This window comes from Urocitellus parryii, chromosome 6 (assembly GCF_045843805.1).
Source record: "Urocitellus parryii isolate mUroPar1 chromosome 6, mUroPar1.hap1, whole genome shotgun sequence".
NCBI classification, from domain to species: Eukaryota; Metazoa; Chordata; class Mammalia; order Rodentia; family Sciuridae; genus Urocitellus; species Urocitellus parryii.
In genome coordinates this window covers 73160886-73185464 of record NC_135536.1, presented here as the reverse complement: position 1 = coordinate 73185464, position 24579 = coordinate 73160886, and the positions used below count along the sequence as shown (strand labels likewise).

Below are 24579 nucleotides of genomic sequence, written 5' to 3'. Positions count from 1 at the left end.
TAACAACCAGAATCTCTAATGACTTATGACTTATTGATAAAATGCACTAAAGTTAGTTTTAAAGTTTAAAGTAATCATTATAGATTATAAATTTTCTATTGTTCATTCACTCAGCAAAGTTATTAAATGCCTATAATATGCATTGATACTGGCCTACTGCTGGGGATTTAGTAATAAAAGGAAGACTCTGGCTCACAAGGAACTCTAGTTAATGATGAGAGGGACAATAAGCATAAATATAAGACAGTGTAATAATCAGAGGTAACCACAGGATACTAAGAAAGGGCCCTTAAAGACATGGTTGCTACAGTGTTAACATGAATGTATTGTTTTAAACTGAAGCATGCAAATTATTGTGCAAAAATATTTTTCAGGTACTCCTGAAACAAGATAATACAACACAATTGGTGCAAGATGATCAAGTAAAGGGTCCTTTAAGAGTACGTATGTTATACAGTTTAATATCGAAAATAATGAATTGTAAACTCATACCATAACTTACCAAATTTAATTTTATAATCAACATTTTAAAAGAATGTTAAACAGAAAATAAAAATACAAATGAGATATTTGTGTGGTTAGTATAAATTATGATTTGCAATATTTGTATAGTTAGTATAAATTGTGATATTGCAATAATTGTATCTTTAAAAGAAGGTCAAGCATCTAACATCAGGGTAATTTAATATACATATAAATATGTTAAATCTTCGCCCATCCTTTGTTTTAAATTGTTAGACTGAATTTGTTTTTTTAAAATCGTTGCCGTATCTGAGATGATGCCTGCTAAGTTAGATACCAGTGTTGTAAGCTTGAATCTTCTGTTGTTCTGATTTATCAAGTAAACTATGTTCATTTCATAATTCAATTTAATGAATACCTTTATTATGTGTTCCGTCCATTTCTGGCCATTTGTTTATGTAATAAATCTTTGTTATGTCAGAGTACCACTTCGGTTATTATCTGATATACAAAGGTCTGGAAGCTGAAAGAAGGTCAACTGGTCCATCCTTCTGTCTCCAGGTGAACCTTTATCTAAAAGGTCCCTTAAATGCAAATGCTGAGTCCAATATTCAATATTTCTATGAAAGAAAATTGAGACTATTTTGGTTGTCTTATATTTTTATGGTTCTTATTTAATTTTCTTGAAGGCAGTGTGATATATAAAAGCTCTAAAGTAAGATTTAAGAGACTGGGTTCTCATTCTGGAATCTGCAAATTATTTTCTCTTTCTGAGCTATAATTTTCAATTTATAAAATAGGGATGATAATAGTTACCTTACTTAAGCCAAAGTACTTTGGGGTCAAATAACATAATGAAGATAGGAGCACCATAAATGATAAAGATCTAAGCTACAGTAAGGAAGAATTATTATAAGTATTATTTTTCTTACCCAGATAATGTAGATGGTGGGTGTGATTTGATTTGTTTGTTTAAATTTGGTAAGGAAATTTGGGTTTTATATTTTAGGTTGGAGCTGTTGTTGAAACCAGGACATCTGATGGATCCTTTCAGGAAGCTATTATCAGCAAGTTGACAGATGCTAGCTGGTATACTGTGGGTAAGTAGTTAAGTAATTTAATACATAGATTTGATTCGGAGGTTACATATACCTCTATTTTGTGGATACACTGAAGCATTGTGTTGGCAGACAACCATGTGTTTATTCTTTCCTGTCAATTTACTGGATATAGCTGGATTAAATTTTAATGATACCCTACTCTTAACAAAAGAGTTGCTTGGCCATTTGTGTTGTTTCATCCAAGAATGTACTTTGTTTTAGATTACTTTGATATTTCTCTAAAAAAGTAAGAATATATGATTATTTTTCTTCCATAAGAAAAAAATCAGATCTTTTCGTTTGTTCTTTAATTGCAATTAAAATTTCATAGGTGCTATTGCTACCTGTTTTATAAGGGTAATCTAGATGTTACCATAGAATTTTCAAGCTAAAAATGTTCTGACAAGAGCAGAGTCAAGCCCAGATGTTTGTAGCTCCATTTTTTACGTTCAGTACAATATGGGTTCTCTTGTTGGCAGATTTCATGAAAGATTTAAACCAACTGCAGTGGATTTGAGGTTTTGAGGATCTCAAACCTCTCAAATTTAGTAAGTCTGGGGATAGCAATGCAAGAATCTTTCTTTTCATAAACATAGTAGGTGATTCTGGCATGAGTAGTACATACTTAGAAAACCGGTCTGCATATGAGCTCCTGGGATCTCAGCTAATGGAGAGGTTAAGATAGGAAAATTTTTTGAGACCAGGAGTTCCAGTTTAACTTGGGCAACAGTGCAAGACCCCCATCTCAAAAAAATCAAAGGAAGATGATCATGCTGTTAATGTGAATATATTCTTAACATTCCATATGTTGGCTTACACTGGTTGTAGAAAACTTTAGTGAGAAGCAACAAGTATCATACTATATGTAAATGAAAACCTTCAAGTAGTACTTAAATAGTTGCTATCATTATGCTGATGGGAATACCAATAGATAATGTTTCCATATCTTGCAGTAGTTTGTACTACACAGTCCTGTGGATTACATCTGATACTATGTTTTATACTGGATACCTGTAGCATTGTTGTTTTTATATTTATATTGTGATATAAGTGGTGTAATTATAATGTAATTACCTTGTCAAAAGAAAGAAAATGATCTTTTAGGTTTACCTTTAGTGTACTTGATTCATTGCTTTGGATAAAAATCATTCATTTCCAGTTAATGCTCAGAGTTGTGAAGAACATATTTGGTTTAAAATTGTACTTCCTGTGTCTTGCTCTGTAGCTTCTATTAGCAGCAACAGTTTGCTGTATGTAACTTCTTTTCCTAACCTTTTTTATTCTCTTTGGACCTATTGTAAGTTGTTGTTTCACAATGAAACCATTATTCTGAACTACATATTTTTATTAATCCTTGTCGTGGCTATTGATAATTGTTAGAGATTTAAAATATAAGCTTAAAGTTAACTCTTACAGATTTAATAAATAGTTTTTTTATGTATTAAAGATAGCTTTGGTCAAAATGACAGAAGTTGGTTTGTGCAGAATCATGTGAAATTATATATTGCATATTCAAATACTAATATTGCATCTTATGATACTTACTATCAAGGTTGCACTCAAATTACTTATGAGGCTTTTCTGATTCAAATACTAAAATGCTCATGTTCTGCAGGTTTTCACATTCTGGGTTTTTACATCCCAGAACAACCATTCGGTTATGAATTATGACCTCTGTACTCTATGTGAGTGGTATTTTAAGATTTCTGAATACAAATTGATACTGAGCATTCTCTATGGGGCTTTTCTGTGTTGGGTAATTACAGAAGAAATTATATCATTCTTGTTCTCAAACTACTTAGAACCTAAATTGCATATAATCAAAGTATCAAGCATCAGCGTACATAAGAATCAGTTGGCACTTACAAAAAATGATTTGAGGACCTCAAATCTCTCAAATTTAATATGTCCAGGGATGGCAATGCAAAAATCTTTCTTTTTCTAAGTACTTTAGGTGACTCTGATGCAGGTAGTACACACTTAGAAAAACAGATGGCACATGGAGAAATAGAGATTTATTTTGGGAGAAAAATCCAAATTATTAAAGAGGACTGGGGATATAGCTTAATGATAGAATGTTTGCCTCACATTCATAAGGCCCCGAGTTCAGTCCTCAACACTGCAAAAACAGAACAGCAAAAATAAAATATTAATGATTTTTGCATTTATGTGCATGAATCAGATTTTCTTCTATAAAAAGATTTTGAGAGGCACTATGAAGTTAAAGCACACTCATTATATTACCCTACTATGAGTAATGTTTATTGATGGAGGTGGACCAAAAGAATGGTCAGAGTACACATAATGAGTTTTTTTACTATTTGTTTTAAAACAGTGGCAAACTGGAATCTGTGCACTCTTGTAAGTCATGAGCTTCCTATGTATTTCTTTTATTGAGCATATATTACCCATTATGTTTAATTGCTTGTTTCTGGAAGTTTTTTTCATTTTCCATTGTCAGCAAACTATTATATAGGTAGAATCAGAAAATTATACAAAATATTGATATTCTTTATGATCTTTTTTTTTTTTTTTAAAGAGAAGAGGAGAGAGAATTTTTTAGTATTTATTTTTCAGTTTTCGGTGGACACAACACCTTTATTTTTATGTAGTGCTGAAGATCGAACCCAGTGCCCCATGCAAGCCAGGCGATCGCGTTACCACTTGAGCCACATCTCCAGCCCCATTTATGATCTTTTTTTAATTTCATGAAATCCCTGAAGTTATGTTGCATTATTAGAAATGAAAAAAGAAGACACCACATTGCTGGCTTTAATGAAATAGGACTTTTGATCATTAATTATCTAAAATTATCATTAGGGTTGGGGTTGTGGCTCACTGGAAGAGTGCTTGCCTAGCATGTGTGAGGCCCTGGGTTCATTCCTCAGTACCACATAAAAATAAATAAATTAAATATAATGGGGAAAAATGATTAAGAAAATAAAATGAAATTATTATTAGTGACATTAATTCCTTGTTTAATATAAGTATTTTTCTTCTGTTATAGCTGGTTAACCAGTTTAAAAGAGATGGATATAAAATGATTCAGTGTTTTTAAAATTTTAAATCTAATGCCACTTTGCCCCCCAATGTTGAACTATGCATAGCCCCAGGTCTTTTTTATTTTTTTTAAGCATTAGAATATCATCTCTATCATAAAACAGTTGCTTCCTACCATAATCTATTGATTTGACAGTTCTAATCCTTCCACTAAATATAAGGAATCTGTGATATATGTGACTATTGTTACCTGTCTAGTCATTCAAAAGGTGTCAGAATTGATTTTAAAATTTATATCTCCAATTGAATATTGCAATTAGCTCCTCAAATATACAAACTCAGATATTTTGAATGTGCCATTTTTTTTTCTTTTTGCTTTTTGTAGTACTACAATAGCACATTGTACTTGTAAAATAAGGAAAATTTAAAGGAAGAAAATGTCAGCAATCTACATATTAAATGTATGTATATATACATCCTATTTCAGGTTTAACACTAAACTTGATCCTATTGTTTAAATTAGTACAGTATTTTTATAACAAGAAATACTTTTTAAGAATCAGATGTTTTTGGCCAGGTGTAGTAGTACATGATTATAATCCCAGTAAGTTGGGAGGCTGAGGCTAGAAGATCACAAGTTCAAAGCCAGGCTCACCAATTTAGTGAGGTTCTAAGCAACTTAGTGAAACCCTATCTCAAAATTAAAAAATAAAAAAGTCTGGGAATGTGGCTAAGTGGTTAAGTACCCCTGGGTTCAATCCCCAGTAAAAACAACAATGACAACAACCAAAAAAATCAGATATTTTTTTGTGTTGTAGTTATTGTTTGAACATTTGTTATATCAGATTTCCTAGATGTTCTAATTGATAGAGTATTGAGTAGAGGATGTTAAATTAAAATGCTGAATAGACTGTACTGCAGGCTCATAAGGCTTTTAATTTAGTCTTACATACCCTTTTATGACAATGTTTTTATAATCAAATCAATCACAAAAATGTTTTCAAAACCAGGTGATAAACACTTACTAGGAGGTCATTAATTTAGAGAAGTACTAAGCATCAAAGAAATCTTTGGCTTTAACCCATTATTTAAATGATCATATAAAAGATTTATTATTCCCCCGATATTTTGTTAATGTAAATACATATGTATACATACACACATATATAAATTTCTCCAGTTTGTAGATTGCTTAAATTTTTGAGAGACTTCTGTAGCTATCACACAACTCTTAGAGTAACCGTCTTTGAGAACTATTGGAACTAAAGCAATCTTGAACAAAAAGAACAAAGCTGGAGGCATCACACTACTGATTTCAAAACTATGGCAATCAAAACAGCATGGTCCTGGTACAAAAACAGACATGGACCAATAGAACAGAATACAGAGCCCAAACAGAAATCCATGCATTTATAGTCAGTTGATTTTCAATGAAGGTGACAAAATGGGCAATGGAAAATCTTTTCAATAATGGTGTTGAGAAAATTGGATATTTACATGAAGAAAAATGGAATTAGAGCATCAGCTTATACCATATACAAAAAAATAAAAACAAAACAACAACTGAAAATAGATTAACTTACACCTCAAATTATAAAATGACTAGAAGAAAATGTGGCTAGAATTTCTATTACATTTACCTGGGTGATAAGTTTTTTTTTTTTTTTTTTTTTTTAATGATTCCAAAAGCACACTGCTATGGTTTGGATGTGGCTTGTCCCCAAGGTTTCATGTGTGAAAGCTTGGTTTTAGTGTAGAAATATGATGTGGTCTGGAACCTTTAAGAGATGAGGCCTGCTTTGAAGTGTTCAGGGCATTGGGAGAGTGCTTTCCTTGAAAGGAATTGAGTTACTAAGAGCAAAGTGGCCTTTAAATCTTCCTCTGGCTTCCTGTCTCACTGTGATCTGTCTTACCCATGTACTTGCCATCAAGCCATCTGCCATTAGGCCCTCATCACAGGTTGAACTTATTGGGCTGCTTGGTCTTAGATTTTCAGCCTCCAAAACTGTCATCTTCAGGTATTTTGTTTTAGTAAGGAAAATGGACTAATACAATCAACAAAAGCAAGAATAGATACATGGATTACACCAGAATAAAAGTTTCTGCACAGCCAAGAAATCATTCAACAGAGTAAAGAGACAACCTGTGCAATGGGAGAAAATATTTGCAAATATAAGGAGTTAGTATATAAAATACATAAGGAACTCAATAGTAAGAAAACAGCCCAATTTAAGAATGGCAAAGGACCTTCTGTGTTCCAGATAAGTTTCCCCAAAGGCCCATGTGTTAAAAGCTTTAGTGTAGAAAGTTTTAGTGTAGAAATATGGTCGCTAGCCTGTGGCATGATTGGGAAGTGGTGGAATCTGTAAGATGTCTGGTCATTGGGGTTGTGCCCATGAGACCCCAGCCCCTTCCTCTTCCTCTCACTTTTGGTGAATGGTTTTGCTATGCACTGCTGCCATGATGTGCTGCCTCGCCACAAACTCCAAAGCACCTACCAATCTTGAACTGAAACCTCTAAAACTATAAGCCTTTTCAAATAAGCTTTTTCTCTAAGTTGATGATTTCAGGTATTTGTTACAGTAACTGGAAGCTAACACAGGACATAGATATTTTTTCAAAAGAAGACATACAAATGGTCAGTGGACACCATCATGCACTACATAATGACATTTTGTTCAGTGACTGACCACATATATGACAGTGGTACCACAAGATTATAATTGAGCTGAACAATTCCCATCACCTAGTGACTTCATGAACTTTGCAATGCAATAGTTTACTCACACACACGCTTGTGATGCTGGTGTAAATAAACCTGTGCTGCCAGTTGTATACAAGTATAGCATATATAATTGTATATGGCTCATAGTATTGATAAATGACAATATTACCAGTTTATGTATTTACTATACTATTTATCATTATTTTAGAGTTACTCTTTCTACTTAAGGAAAAAAAGTTAACTGTAAAGCAGCCACAGGCTGGTCCTTCAGGAGGTATTCCAGAAGAAGGCCTTGTTATCACAGGGGATGAAAGTTCCATGGGTGTAACTGCCCCTGAAGACCTTGCAGTATGACGGTATGACAGTGCAGAGGTGGAGGATGGTGATGTTGATGCCCCTGACCTTGTGTAGGCTTAAGCAAATATGTGTTTATGTCTTGGTTTTTAACAAAGTTTAAAAAGTTTTTTTTAAAAAAGAGAAAACATTTAAAAAAAGACAAGGCTTATGAGGATATAAAGGAAGAAAGTATTTTTGTGTCGCTGTTCAATGGATTTGTGTTTTAAAATGGGTATTGTTATGTGGGTCAAGGAGTTTAAAAGTGAACTTTATAAACTAAAAAGTTACAGTAAGCTAAGATTAATTTATTATTGAAAAAAAATCTTAAATACGTTTAGTGGAGCCTAAATGTTCAATGTTTATAAGATCTACATAGTGTATGGTTTTACTCTAGGCCTTTACATCTACTCACCATTCCATCATTGACTTACCCAAAGCAATTCTGGTCTTCAGATTCCATTGATGGTCAATGCCCTATGCAGGTGAATCTCATCTTTGTTGTTTTCCTTTAAGTAGATTTTTGATTTACATCAAGTGTTGTAATAACAGAGATACTATTTTTTGACTTTCTATGCAATATTTTTACTGTACCCTATGTTTAGATATTTTAAATACACAGGTACTTACTCTTGTGTTACTCTTTCCTACCGTATTCAGTACTGTAACATGCTGTACAAGTTTGTAGCCCAGGAGCAATAGACTGTATTATACAGCCTACTTATATAATAGGCTTTACCATCTAGGTTTGTGTAAGCACCCTCTGTGATGTTCTCACAATGATGAAATCACATGATATTATAGTTTGGATCTGGTGTGTGTCCTAAAGGCTCATGTGTTGAAGGCTTGGTCCCCAGTACAGAGATGAGGATTTGGGGAAGTGATTAGATCTTGAGGGCTCTGACCATTGAAGGATTCATACCTTAGTGGACTATTGGGAGGTGGTGGAAACCGGAGGAGGCGGAATCTAGTTGGATGGTGTGGTTCCTTGGGGGCATACCCTTAGGGACTATACCTGACCCTTTTCTTTCTTTCTGCTTCTCAGCTGCTATTATATGAGCAGCTTACCTCTGCCACACCCTTCCACCATGATGTTTGTGCCTTGGAGCCAGCTGACAAAGGACTGAAACCATAAGTCAAAATAAACCTTTCCTCTTCTAAGGTGTTTTTCTCAGATTATTTTGTCAAGTTGACAAAAAGCTGACTAACACCACTGACAACAAATCCATGAACATATTCAGACTCTTGTTAATTGATGCATGACTGTAGATGAAAGAACGCTCAACATATTAATCATCAGGAAAATGTAAATTAAAATCACCATGAGGAATCACTTAACACTTGTTGGAATGGCTGTTATCAGAAGGACAAAGGATAAGGAGTACTAACAGGGATATGGAGAAAAAGAATGTTTGCAACCCTTGTTCAGGGGAATGTAAATAGGATAGCCAATGTAGGTTCCTCAAAAAATTAAAATAGAACTTCTATATTATCCAGCAATTCCACTGGTGTTTATCATACATCCAAAGAAAAATGAAACTAGAATGTCTAAAAGCTATTTGCACTCCCGTATTCATTGTAGCATTGTTTCTAATCGTCAGTATATGGAACCAATCTGAGACTTTATCAACAGATGAATGAATAAATAAAATGTGCTATATATTCATAATGGAATACCATGCAACCTTGAAAAAGAAGGAAATCCAGTCACTTTTGACAACATGAATGAATCTGGAGGACATGCTAAGTGAAATAAGCCAGACACAGAAAGAAAAAATGCCACATGAACTTTGTTACAGGAAGAGTCTAAAAAAGTCAAACTCAGAAAAGAGTAGAATGGCAATTATGGGGTCTGTGGTGGGTTGCAGGGGATGAGAGATTGGTGAGATATTAGTCAATACAAAATTTGTTAAGTAAGTTAAAGAAATCTGTTGTGTGCAAGAGTAGATTCTAAGTGTTCTCACCACAAAAAAAATATATGTGATGTAATTCATATGTTAGCTTGATTAGCCATTCCAATGTATACATACTGTATTTCATAACATTATGTTGTATAGTGTAAATATATACTATTTTTATTTGTCAAGTAAAAGTAAATTTCTTAAAAACTATTGGTTCTAACTAGGAGATATATATATATATATATATATTAATTTTAAAGCTTTTACCCCAGCATGTGAAATATTCTGTTAATCCTAATTGCTGTCCAGAAACATAACAACAATGATATTTATTTTTGTGAAGTCAGAATTCTTGACTTCCTCCCCTTTTTTTTGTAGCCTAGGAGCAACAGAGTATATTATATAGCATAGGTGTGTAGTAGGCTATACCATCTAGGTTTGTGTAGGTTTATTTTATGTCTCATACCGGATTATTATGTCTTTTGATTCTTCCTTAACAAAATTAATTATAGTTCATTGGTTAACCTTCTGAATCTCAGTTTCTTTATCTATAAAAGAAGGATAGTGATTCCCAACTTGCAGAGACTTTTGTGTGGATTACAATATGGTAGAAGCTTAATTAGCAGTAGCTAATTACATCTTTGGAAAGATATATCTTTATTTACTGTTATTATTTTACTGTCCTAAATTATCATTGTTATAACAGGCAGGCAGATATTTTTTGTATTTAGTAATTACACCCCTTTTGTTTTTTCTCTTTCCATATTTTTATTGGTACACTGTAGTTTTTTACATAATCATGGGATTTCTTGTTATAAATTCATACATGCACACACAGTATAACAATATAATTTGGTCAGTATCACTCCGTACACCCCTTATTGTTTTCTGATTGTGAATTTTAACAGATGAGGTTTAAGGTTTGTATGTTTTGACTTTTTAATATGATTAGTGTTGTCATGAGAATATCATCTTTTTTGTTTTCCTTTAAGTAGATTTTCGTATTTACAAAAAGTGTTGCAATAACAGTGATACTACTTTTAACTTACATCCATGTTCTTTCCTATTCAAATGCCATTTTTGGTAGACGTCAGACATAAAGATTATTAAATCCTTAGAGTTAAACATTTTTTCTCTTGGCATGTCGTACCATAAAGGTGAACTAAATCTTACTTTAGACAACAGCTAATCATTTCGCTCTTATCAAAATCCTAAAGTCACTTTTCTGTTTTGTTGTTGTTCTTTTGGATGGGACTTTTATCATGGAAGCCAAGAGAGGAACTTCTTTCAGAAGGAGCTTCTTTGAGGTTTTGGTAATCAGGGATGTCAAGATTAATAACTCCACTATGTTGTTGGATTTTCATGAGTTTCAGAAAATCTTTAAAAGTTACATTACTTAACAAATGTATAAAGTACTTCAATATATACATTTGTGTAGTTTTGTGAATTAAAAAAAACTATTTCTCTTTGTTTGGGTTCATTTATAAAACTGTGAAGTAGTCATACCACAACCCTCTTTTGAACAGAAACTAAGGAAAATAAATTGTAGAAATTTGTCATCAGAATGTTTTGATTTAGGGCTGCCATTGACAAATGATAGAACCCTGTGAAAAGACTTTGCTATTTAAATATGATATTATCAATCATCCTTATTCTCATTTTCTCTCCTCATACCTACACTTAAATATGTATATACACAGTATCATTGTCTTTACCATTGTAGGCGTAAAGGAAAATTGAAACCTTTAAGGTTTTATTCTTTATGAAACTTTACACTTCAGACATTAATACTAAGATGAAGAATTATTTTAAGTTTAATGATCTCTTTTGAATTTTGAAAGAATTGTGGTTTATTATACTTGTTAACATATACATCATGATTTTGATGTACATATTTTGGACATTATTAATCAAGAGCAGATTGGTGATGTAATTGATGGAGGATGTTGTGTTTTATTCTGTCATTGTATGTGCAGGTAGTCATCAATTTTTGGATCATGGACAGCACATAGCACAGCTGCTTTTGTGAAATCATTGTGGTTCTTTGAATATATGCTTCAGTACCTTTTATTGTCTCCTGCATATAAGAGAATATAAACTAGATATCTTTAGTCTCAGAAAGAGAACTGATTGAAATAGATTAGTACACAAGTGCTTTTATTTAAGTTTTCTTTTAAAAACTTTTTAAAAATAAGTTCATGATTTGAAGACAGAGTGCTTACTAATGAAACATCCTTTTTTAAAAAAATTCAGGATTCTCATTCTGATATTAATATAACTAATTCTTAAAAGTTATTAAGTCGAGGTGTTGTAGAGTTTTCCTTTGAAGAATCTAGAATTAAGAAAATTAGGATTAGATCTTAATAATGATAATTTTGTATATATATATGCTTTCCTGTGAATATGCTCTTTTCATAAGATATACAATCACCATTGTATGAATATGCATTTTAAGTATCTGAGGTGAGGATTCTTTCTTTTTATATTTTATTTCTTCATAATACTAGATGATTAGATGTCTTCTGAAAGCATTTTCTTCTTAATAAGCTTAATATTATGATAAAATCAGTACATTCTGCAAAATTAAACCTATTAATATTATCAAAACTATAGTTAGTTTTATGGGGAGTATTAATGAGAAATTGTTAAACTACCTTCATTTCTTGAACTATTTAAACATAGTTAATAAAGTAGTATGATTGTGTTAAATAGGTAGTAAAAGTAAAAACTTTCACTGAGTGATCATAACTTCTTTTAATTTCTTTTTTAAAGAAACAACTTTGTCTTTCTGAAATTTCCTTATTTCAGACTCACTTATAAGTGTCTTTCTAGCAGAGGAAAAGCTTGATCCTTAGGACTTTCAAATTTGGCAACCAGTATTTCCATACCATGTAATTAAGTAGAAGAAGTGGCATTAGCCAATAGCATTACTGAGGTCAAACAGCTTCAAGAAGTCAGGGGTACTCCATTGATAACTGTTGCAAAAGAACTCGTACTATTTCTTTTAAACCATTTTTTTTTTTTTTGCTTATTCTTCTAAAAGGGAAGAAAGTTTAATGTTCATTCTTTGCTGGGTTTGCTAATGTTAAGAAGGTAGTTCTATAGTGATAGAAATTTAAAAAGCAAATGGCAAAAAGTAGTTGGGGCAGCCATTTAACCTGAATCTCTTTGGTATATACAGTGTAAAAAAAAATGTGTTATGTTCATTTTAAAGAGTTCTGAAAAATTGCTAACAAATATTAAGCTCTAAATAAATAGCAACAATACCAGTCTTTGCATTGACATTCTTATTTAATTTGTGTTCATAAATGCTCTGATATCTTTTGCTTATTTCGTAGTGTTTGATGACGGTGATGAGAGAACATTGAGACGAACATCACTTTGTTTGAAAGGAGAGAGACATTTTGCAGAGAGTGAGGTAGGGTGACGGGATGGACTTTTTGGGTTTAACAACAGCTATTGGTCTAGAGGTAAAATGTGAATTTAATTCATCTATTTCTTACCAGACACTTGACCAGCTTCCATTAACAAATCCAGAGCATTTTGGAACTCCAGTAATTGCAAAGAAAACCAATAGAGGAAGAAGGTCCTCACTTCCAGTGTAAGTTTTTCGTATTTGGGTATCTTAGTTATAGTTAGTACCACATTAAACAGGTTATTTTCCCAGTATGACTACATTTGATTGGGTAACCTGGATAACCTTTTTTCAACATCTTGTGTCCTTATGTTAGACATTTTATTTTGAGTAGACCTTATCCTTAATTATTCTTATTACTTTGCCCTCAGATTATCATAACTCCATTTTCAGAAAGGCTACATTTGTTTTAAATTACTTTGCCCAAATCCTTAATCTTAATGATGAGTTCCCTTTTGTAATAGAGTATATGTATTTCTTTTACCTTTTTATTTTCAAAATTTTTCACACTTAAAAATTGAAAGAATAATACAATGAAAACTGGGCATGATGGCTCACTTCTGTCATTCCAGCTATTCAAGAGGCTAAGACAGGAAGATGAGGCCAGGCTGGCAACTTAGTGAAACAATGTCTCAAAGTAAAATTTTAAAATGGACTGGGATGCTGGGTGTAGTGATGCAGCACTGTAATCCCAGTCGCTCAAGAAACTGAGGTAGAAGGATTGCAAGTTCAAAACCAGTCTCAGCGACTTAGCAAAGCCCTAAGTAACTTAGGAAGACCCTGTCTCTAAATAAAATATAAAAGGGGCTGGGGATGTGGCTCCAGCAGTAGCGCGCTCACCTGGCATGCGTGCGGCCTGGGTTCAATCCTCAGCACCACATACAAATGTCCGCCAAAAACTAAAAACTAAAATATTTTAAAAAACTTATCAAAATAAATAAATAAAATATAAAAAAGGACTGGGGATGTGGCTCACTGGCTAAGCATCCCTGCGTTCAGTCCGATTCTTAAAAAAAAAAAAAAAAAAAAAGCGTGGGCTAAGGATGTAACTCACTGGGATTACTTGCCTATCACATACAAGGGTTCAATTCCCAGTCCTGCCAAAAAATAAAAAGTAATAATAGTAGTAATGCAGTGAACTTTTATATACTTTTCATTGGTTTCACCAATTTTTAATGTTTTTTTGGGGGCATATTTTGCTTTATAATCCTCTCTTTTCACATATGTTGTTATACTTAATTCTGCCCATTGTGCTAATAGTAGTTTTTATGACATCCCTTCCCTTTTCCCTCTGATTCTAGGATATAATCCAAAATCGTACACTTTATTTTTTTGGGAAGTATTGGGGATTGAACCGAAGGCTTCATTCATGCTTAGCAAGCACTCTACCACTGAACTACAACTCCAGACCTTTTTTTTTTTTTAAATATTTTTTTTATTTGTAGATGGACACGACATGTTTATTTAATTTATTTATTTTTATGTGGTGCTTGATTGAACCTAGGGCTTCACACATATGAGGCAAGCGTTCTAACACTGAGCCACAGCCCCAGTCCCAGTTCTTTTTTTTTTTTTTTTTTTAAGTTTCGAGATAGGTTCTCACTAAATTGCTTAGGCTGGCCTCAAACTTGGAATCTTCCTTCTTCAGCCTCCTGAGTTCCTGGTTTTATACAGAGGTGTCATCAACCTGTCTATGTGGTTCTTAAATGCCCTTTAATCTGGAAAAGTCCTTTGACCTTTTTTGTTTTCTATAACCCTGACATTTTTGAAGAATATAGGCAAGTTTTAATAGACTGTTAATCAATATGGGTTTGCACAATAGTTTTTTCATCATTATATTCAGGTTGTATATTTTTGACAGTTATACTATGTAAATGATACTGAGTTGTTTTCAGTGCTGGTGCATTTGTAAGTGTAAGTTATCAGTTTTTCCCATAATTGGTGATATTAACTTTGATCACCTACTTAAGGTGCTGTCTACCAAATTTCTCAACTTTGAAATTAATCATAGTTTACCATTTTCCCTTTTGTAACTCATGAATCTGTGTGATGATACTTTAAAATTATTTAAATACTGTGTTCTTTTTTTAATACTTATTTTTTAGTTGGACACAATATCTTTATTTTTATGTGGTGCTGAGGATCGAACCCACGTCCTCACTCATGCTGGGCGAGCATTCTACCACTGAGCCACAACCCCAGCCCTACTGTGTTCTTTATCAAACTTTCAGTGGTCTTTGTTAGTCAATAATTTTTGCCTACCACTATAATACCAAAATGGTGATTTTTTAAAAAAATTTTTTTGTGTGTTTGTTACATTTCTTAGCTATCATGTAACTACAGTAAAAATCTTTTCCTTATCACTATGGACTCATGAATTTTAATTTTACTTAATGGGTTATGATTCACTGTTTAAAAATTAATTTTGATGCTCAAGCTGTCCCAGTTTTAGCCAGCAGGAGCCTCTCTGTGCCCTTTCAACATATCCTCACCATTTCTTGAGCATTTTGTCACTTTCTGGCATGACAAAGTATCTTACCCTCATGTTATTTTTTTCCTGCCTCAACTCTGGAATTGGCCATTTCTCCAGGGACCCTTGTATCTTTTAGTGGAAAATAGTAGTTAGAAACCAAGACCCAAGTATAAGACCCAAGTATCAGATGTACTTATTGCAGCTGGGAGAGGGTGGGGAGGTTTTATAGTGAAGATTTTAAAAGGCAAAGTCAGTAATGCTTAAGTTGAAAACCAGAAAGTAATAAAAGATCTTTGGGGTCCCTAAGTGGAGGTATCCATTCCACTACTTCCTAGATATGTTAGTTTGGAGAAATTATTTCACCTCTGTGAAATTAAGTACATTTACATATATTTACTCTAGTGTTCACAAAACTTGCAAGATACTATTCTTGGTTCATAACTGAGAAAAATGGAAATGATAATGCATTGGCCAGTTTGGAGGAAGTTAGATAATATATATAAATTTTCCATGTATAATAAGAACTTGGTATATTACATGTATTCAATAAATCATTAATATCTAAATATTTTATTCTTAGGTTAGTCTCTTAGACTTTTAGCAAAATCTTGCTCACACTTATTTTATCTATCCTTTTAAAAAGTTGAGTCATCTGGTTTCTCAAAAGTGCTTCTCTATTTGGAGAAGCAAATAGAGGTGTTAGAAGAAGATTTAAAAAACTGATCAATAGAGACAATAAAAAAAAGCAGTGTGGAGTTTGTCATCTATGAAGAGGAAAAGAAGGAATGAAACCATAACAGGATAAGGAACTGAATGAATTTGAACCACTTAATAAGAATTAATAGTTTTGTATACCTGTAGTAAACTCCAGCCATATCAATGTAATGCAGGATGTTTTTAAGATATCAGATTATTCAATAATTCAAATGGGAGTACATATACATTTTTATTAAAAAGAGATTATAGGCTTACAATTAATACATACTGATTACCCTTTAGGATAAACTTTTGTTATCCAGAGAAGTTACATAGATAAACTTTCATCTCTGTTTTCCTGAGATATTTTCATAGACTGTTAGAAAACTAAAATTTATTATCTGACCTCTGGCATTAAAAAACAGAAATGCAATCTTCAAAAATGTAAGTACTTAATGGTGGTGTAGTTAGCCTTTTCTGTCCCAGATGGTGGCTTCTATGAGGACCTACTTGATACAGTAAAGTGGGCTCAGTTGCCATAGACAACTCAGGGATGACTTGTGTGCGGCTAAGAAAGTATCCATCTCCTTAGTTCCAATAGGAATAGAGAGTCTACTACATTATGTGCTGAATTCAACATACTAAATTCAAACCACTTTGATTGTGTTGAATAATGATTTATGTTAGCATAATGATCCGGTTATTCTAACTTGTAGTACTGAAGATGAAAAGGAAGAAGAAAGTAGTGAAGAAGAAGATGAAGATAAGCAACGTCTCAATGACGAATTATTAGGAAAAGTTGTTTGTGTGGTATCTACAGTTGAGAGGACTGAATGGTATCCTGCTTTGGTAAGTAAGGTTTCTTTGCACAGTTTATCAACCATATAAATATTTATTTAGAATAGATTTTTTAAAAAGCTTTTGAAATATTGTGAAAGCATTACACAAATTTAATTTGGTGCAGATTTAAAAACTGAGCGGTCAGCCAGGTCTACAAAAATCGTATTTCACTGTAGTCCTTTATTATTCCCTTTTTTTCATTCTCATTTACTGGAACCTTTCAGTTCTTACCTCAAAATGTGTCCAGTGGCCTCTCTATCCATTTTTGTACCTTCAGGTTCCTTTAGCTTGATTCCTGAATTCTTTTTTTTTACTAAATTCAGATTACTTTTTTACTTTTAAAGTTAGTTACATCTTTTTTAAATAGTGATTTAACCATGATAATCCTATTCTCAAAAATAAACCTTCAGTCAGGTACAGTGGCACAAGACATGTACATAGTCACAACTGCTCTGAATATTGAGACAGGAAGATGGCTTGAGCCTTGGAGTTGAAGACCTGCCTGGGCAACAAAGTGAGACCCTTGTCTCAATAATAAATAAATAAATAATCAGTTTTCACTGAATCTGCCTTATTATCAATTTTGCATTCTTTAAGTGGATATTTGAGACCATCCTTAGATATTCAGTTGTTTTCTAAACACCCCATCCCACCCTGGTTAACTAACATACCTGATTCCTGTGAGCTCTTACCCCACCTTAATTAGCAGAGACAAGAGTATTATTTGATGAGATGAGTCAAAAGTATTTGTTTTGCCCATTGCAAAGGTACATGCCTGGAATCCGAGTGACTGGGGAGACTGTCACAGGAGGCTCAGGAGTTCAAATTTAGCCTCAGCAACTCAGTGAGTCCCTAAGTAACTCAGCAGGACCCTATCTCTAATATAAGAAAGGGTTGGGGATGTGGCTCTAAGCGTCCCTGGGTTCAATCCCTGGTACAAAAAAAAAAAAGAATTTGTCTCACTGGGACTCCATTTCGGTTAGCTATTAAATGAGAATAGGGGAATAATAGAAAACATGACTGAAAAGATAATTTGTATCTGGTACAGAAGGATCCTTAAAAGACTAAGTAAGGTTTCTTTGTACAGTTTATCAACCTGTAAGAATTTGGATTTAATTCTGCAGAAAATTTTGCAAACGAGTGGTATCATTTGAACTGCATGTTTAGGAATGTTGATAAAGCAGTGGTGTGTTGGAACCATTGTTGTTGCAAAGCCAGGAGGTGGCAAGAATCCATTTGAATGCCATTAGAATGGTTCACATGTAAGATCATGAGGCCTTCAGTTATGCCTATTCATCCTTTAAGACTTACTTTAAGTCTTAATGCCACACCTCTTCCTTGCCACCTTGGGTTAACTCTTCCTTCTAGGTATTTGCATACTATCTTGTGCCTTGTGGAATCACTATACTTATCCCCATTTTGTTCTTTTTGTATGTCTTCTTTTGTTTGCTCCTCAGTTATACGTTTAGATCTTTAGGGTAGGTACAACTATATTACTAGTCTTAAGAATTACCAGTACCTACCAAAGAAACATTTTCTTCCATTTGTTGTTAAAACAAGATGTGACTGCCAAGAATATTTAATAATCTGGATATATACTGTGCAATAAAATAGTCATGAACTGTATGGGTTATTTAAGTTTAAATGTAGCTTAGTTAAAGTTAAATAAAATTGGGGACTGTGAGTACGTATAGTTTAGTGGTAGAGCACTTACCTAGTACATACGAGGCCCTAAGTGTGATCCCCAGCACAGCATGAAAAAGATTGCAAATCCAATGCTCAGTCCTGTGTAACTCAATAATACTGTATTGGACAATGCATAAAAAGTCTACGTATAGTGCTAGATTGTAGGAGAGAGGATAGTATTGGGGAACTCATGATCAGGTGTATTTCAGTAATTTATCACAAGTCTTTTTTTTTTTTTTTTTTGTACTGGGATTTGAACCCAGAGGCACTTAACCACTGAACTCTACATCCCACACCTTTATTTTTTATTTTGAGACAGGGTCTCTATAAGTTGCTTAGGCCCTTGATAAGTTGCTGAGGCTGGCCTTGAGCTTGCAATCCTCCTACCTAAGCCTCCCAAGTCACTAGGATTAAAGGTGTTCACTACTGCACCTGGCTTTTTTCTCTTTTTGTGAGATGGGATCTTGCTTTGTGGCCCAGGCTGGCCTGGGACTCCTGGGCTGGAGTGATTCTCCTACCTTCACTTACTGATCAACTAGGACTATCATCGTGTGCCACCACACCCAGTTTAATTTTTTTTCAAATATAAATTCTATAAAGTATTCAGAAATTATTTACTAATAAGCATTAAGATATTATTTTTAAAAGTTAAAAAGTGTTTTATTTAGGGCTCGGGATGTGGCTCAAGTAGTAGTGCGCGCACCTGGCAGGCATGAGGCATTTGGTTTGATCCTCAGCACCATATAAAAATAAAAATAAAATAAAGATACTGTGTCCACCTAAAACTAAAAAATAAATTTTAAAAAAAGTGTTTTTTTTTTTTTTTTTAGAGAGAGTGAGAGGAGAGAGAGAGAGAGAGAGAGAATGAGAGAGAATTTTTTAATATTTATTTTTTAGTTCTTGGCCGACACAACATCTTTGTTGGTATGTGATGCTGAGGATTGAACCCAGGCCGCACGCATGCCAGGCGAGCGCGCTACCGCTCGAGCCACATCCCCAGCCCCCCAAAAAAAGTGTTTTGTTTAGATCTTTTTTTTTCTTTTTTCTTTTTATTTTTTGGTGGTACTGGGATTTGAACCCAGTGTCTCATGCATGCAAGGCAAGCACTTCACCAACTGAGTTATATCCCCAGTCCCCTTTTGTTTAGATTTTTAAAAAATTGTTCTAATTATTAAAAATTATACATGCCGGGCTGGGGATGTGGCTCAAGCTGTAACACGCTCGCCTGGCATGCATGGGGCGCTAGGTTCGATCCTCAGCACCACATACAAATAAAATACAGATGTTGTGTCCACCGAAAACTAAAAAATAAATATTAAAAAAAAAATCTCTCTCTCTTAAAAAAAAAAAAAAAATTTAGATGCCCTGGTAAGAAAAGGTTCTTAGGTGTTTCTTGTCTCGTTTCTAACAAAAGCCATATTTTAAAATAGATGCTGATAGAAGTATGTTTTTAAAAATTATAATGTGTCCATATTTTCTTTTCCTTTTTCCCTTTTTGAGATACTGGGGATTGAATCCAGGCTCGCTCTACCACAGAGGTATATCCTCAGCCCCTTTTACTTTGAGACAGGGTCTCCCTAAGTTGCAAAGGCTGACCTTGAACTTTTGATTCTCCTGCCTCAGTCTTCTGAATTGCTGGCTTTACAAGTATTCACCGCCACACCTAGCTGGTGCCAGATTTTCATCTCAGATCACACCTTCATAAATTTTATTTTTTGGTCAAAAAATGAATTATTATTTATTTTAGATAAATCCCAAATATTTTAAAAGTAGAGGTCACATTTTAACGTATATTTTATCAGTTATTCTTTTTACATATTATCCAGAGTTCGTTTTTTTTATTATTAAACAGTTCATTAATAATGGAAGTTATTTATAATGGAGCTATTTCTTGTAAAGTATAATCCATTTGAGAAGTTAGGGGACCAGAGGTATTCTTTTAAAAAATATATTCTTTTACTAAACAAGGGAAATAGGGATCATTAGTTCTTTATTTTATATTTCAGGTAATATCTCCTAGCTGTAATGATGACATCACAGTGAAAAAGGATCAGTGTTTAGTTCGATCATTTATCGATTCTAAATTGTAAGTAATGAATCACTTAATAATTTTACATGGGAGAATAAGAAGTAGAATCAGTAATAGACCCACTTCACTGTGTCTTTATTTTTAAAATTCTAATCACTTATTAACTGAGAAGTTGTTATAAGTTTTGAGTTTTTGTAACGTAGGGTATTTTTTACTGATATGAGAATAATATTAAGAAAATGTTATTTTCTAAATAAAGCAAGGCATTGATTTTTCTTTAATTGTGGAACTATTTTTATCATGACCATTTCATATTATGAACTATGAACTTATTTTTCATAGAGTTTATAGTACTAGAATAATTATTTTGACTTTCTGATTAAAAACCAGACTGTTGGAAACTTCCCTAAGTTTTCCCTCAGTTTTTTTTTTTAAAAGGAGAAATTTAATACATACATTTATTAAGTATAATTCTCCAAAAAAATTTAATACCATAATATATCTCATAGTAAAGATACTTAAGTATTAGTTTTGAGTAATTTTTTTAAAATTAAAATTAGTTAACAATTAAGAAATATTGAACATTAAAGTAAGCATCTGTTTCAGTCAGCTTTTTCACTGTTGTGACTAGAAGACCTGACAAGAACAATTTTAGAGGAGGAAAAGTTTATTTGAAAGCTCATGGTTCCAGGTGTCTGTGTCCATAGGCAACCAGCTCCATTCTTTGGGGCTTGAGATGAGGTAGAATATCATGGCAGAAGAGTGTGGCAGAGAGAAACAGCTCACATGATGATTAGGAAGAGAGAGACTCTACTCACCAGATGCAAAATATATTCCCCCAAAGCATGCCTTCAATGATGCACCTCCTCCAGCCACATCTTATCCACCTTCAGTTACCATTCGATTAATCCTATCAGAGGATTAATTCACCAGTAGGGTTAAGGCTCTTGTCACCCAATTATTTCTCCTTTAAACCTTGCATTGTCTCACATGTGAGTTTTCAGGGGATACCTCACATCCAAACTATAACAGCATCACTGTCTACAAGTGTTGGAAATATTATGCTTATTATCAGTTTCCCTGCACTATCTGTAGGAGGGTTATATGGGTTTAAGGCTCTCAAATTAGTGGTACTTTGAGTATATAAAACTTCAGAAATAAGATACTAGCTTTGCTTGTATTCTCTCTGATCCTTTATTAAAAAGATGGGGATATGCATGGTCTTAGACTTTTAAAACACTTTTATAAACAAAATAAATTTGATTTGGGGTTTTATATTTTTCATTTTTTAATATAAACTATTGAAGTCATAAATTTTATTTAATAAGTGGTTTTCCTCCCCTTTATTTTTCTGTTATTAGTTATTCTATAGCAAGGAAAGATATTAAGGAAGTAGACATTCTCAATCTACCAGAATCAGAGCTCTCCACTAAACCAGGTAAAATAGGAGGAATCAATCCCTTATTTCAAAATGAATGAAATCCCTTATTTCTCAATGAATAAAGCCAGATCGAATATTCTCGGGTGCCCTTTTTACTGTTTAGAGTTGATTATCGCTCTTATCTGATGGCAGGGTTGCTTTTTTTTTTTTTTAATGGTGTTGGCTTTGAACCCAGGGCCTCATGTGTGCTAGGCAACTGCTCTACCACTGAGTCACATCCCCAGACCTTAATGGTAGTTTTTTAAATGCATGGATAAAATATTTGATTCATAATTTTTAGACAAGTTTAACTTTAATATTTTGCCATTAAGATTTCTAACAGTACTCCTTAAAGTAATAACATTTATACAACATTATAGCTTAAGAAATATGTTCAAATATGTTCAACCTTACCGCATCATTTTATACATGCTGAATTTGAATTCAGATCTTCTGATTCTGAATGTCATGCCTTTTCTGTCATTCTGTGCTGTTAATTCCATAGCAACTGCTGAAGTACATTTTCACTCGTAGGGCTACAGAAAGCAAGTATCTTCTTAAAAACTAGAATTGTTCCTGATAATTGGAAAATGGATATAAGTGAAATCCTTGAGTCATCCAGTAGTGATGATGAAGAAGGTCCTGCTGAAGAAAATGATGAAGAAAAGGAAAAGGAAGCCAAAAAGGAAGAAGAGGAGGTGGTAGGTATAATTTCATGTTTATAGCAAATGTGAACATTTTTAATGCTCTCGAGTAATAATAATACCGTCATGTATTTACCCTCTGTTCTAGATTCCCTGTCACTTGTTTCTATCCATTTCTAGCTCAAGTTGATTTGAGGGTTGAGGGAGCTTTTTGGCTCATAACTCAGTATGTAAATCAACACTAGTTTTGGGGGGGTTAGAAGTGACAGGAAGTGTTTATCAAGTTTTATGCACAAATTAAGATTTGTTTCCTTAGGGTCTTTTCCAAATAACCCAGAAGGAAAGAAATGTACTTTTTAAGTATTTTATTTCATTTAAACTGTTGCCTTATGAAATAACTGTTGTTATCCTACTTTGAAGATGAGGTGAGATTCAGAAAGGTGTCACAACTGAAATGTGGAGGATAGGGATTTGAACTCAAGTCTGGTTAGAGAATCCTGGTAGAGGTTAAGAGATAACCTCAAAATCTTTTTCAGGGTAAAAAATTCTATCCAAACCCGAAGAAAAGTTCATTTGGCTGTTTGAGAAAATATAGAAAAAAAATTTAGCTTATATTTTATAAGTATAAATGGTTTTCTTTTTAATACTGCCATGTCATTTAAAATACAATTGTAGGAAATCATCCATGGAGTAGCACATATTTGCTTATATGAATATTGTCTACTTATTCAACAGTATTGTTAAATATAATAGATTGTCTAGTACATTTTTGGATGTTATTAGGTCAAGGGGCTTAGGGGCAAAACAAAGAATGAATTTATTGAAAAAGGACTTATTTGAGCATGTGAAATATTTGCCTGGAAAAATGTGGGATGTTTGTTTCTATTTTACATATACAAATATGAATCTGTGAAATAACATGAGTATAATTATATATGATGAAGGTTATACGCTGTTTCTTTCCTTTTACTTCCTCTGCAGTATTTGGTTTTTTACACTCTGAAATCAGAATGGCGGTTCATACTTACAGGCTGCCTACAGAGTTGCCATAGTAACATGCTGTTGGTTTTAAGTGAGCATGCTCGGAAAGACAGGAAGGTTTAGCAGAGGCTTGGCAGGTTGCCAATGGAGGTTTGCCAGATGCTTTGAAATGGGCTGTCTTTCTTTTCCTTTCATGTAATGTCTGATTTTTATGTGGAAGAGAATGTAAGTAGTGCTGTATAACCCTGCGGATGCTATGCCCTAAGAGGGAAAGCAAATATTTGCAAGTCAGACTGAAAAATGTCCAGACCCTGTACTGATTAAGTAGAAGGGGAATCTAACCATTTTGCATTTGAAAGAAAATGCAGCATATAGGTAAGATTTTTTTTTTTGTATATTTAGTTATCATTTTGATTGCCAAAAATCGGGTTAAATAAGTATTTTAGGTATTGAGGATGTGGCTAATATGGTCGGGTTCATAACCAAGTGTAATTGTTTCTTGTAAAAAAGACAGTAGGAGTCTATTTTTAGCCTATCAGAAGATGAAAGCTATTTTTCTCAAATATAAGATAGATTTTGAAATGAAAATGATAATGAGACAGTTTGGCAAAATTCTGGATTTAAAGACTGAATATTAAATGTGAATTTTGTGTTTTATCTGTATTTATTTATGGATTATATGTTTTCAAGATAAATAGGCCACATTTTCAGGGTGTGAACTGTTGCAGCCTGTGGTTTAGCTTTTGTTTTTTTAATTAACATTAGTTAGGGTCTTTTACTGTCGAATATTGAAAAAAGATTAGTCTATTTATTTTTCTTAATACTTTTAATTGGTGTCCCTTCCAGAATGCATTTTCTCTACCCCCCAAAAAAT

General features: G+C 33.2%; 1 protein-coding gene across 1 annotated transcript in view; it reads left to right on the top strand.

Moving 5' to 3' along the window:
- Arid4a (AT-rich interaction domain 4A) overlaps positions 1–24579 on the top strand; it is a 71942-nt gene that overhangs the window by 5210 nt on the left and 42153 nt on the right. Inside the window, exons 4-11 of the mRNA XM_077799531.1 lie at positions 375–440; positions 1472–1562; positions 12860–12939; positions 13028–13122; positions 16822–16954; positions 20638–20717; positions 22022–22098; positions 22615–22781. Of these exons, the coding sequence (XP_077655657.1) occupies positions 375–440; positions 1472–1562; positions 12860–12939; positions 13028–13122; positions 16822–16954; positions 20638–20717; positions 22022–22098; positions 22615–22781 (789 nt within the window). The remainder of the gene's footprint in view (positions 1–374; positions 441–1471; positions 1563–12859; positions 12940–13027; positions 13123–16821; positions 16955–20637; positions 20718–22021; positions 22099–22614; positions 22782–24579) is intronic.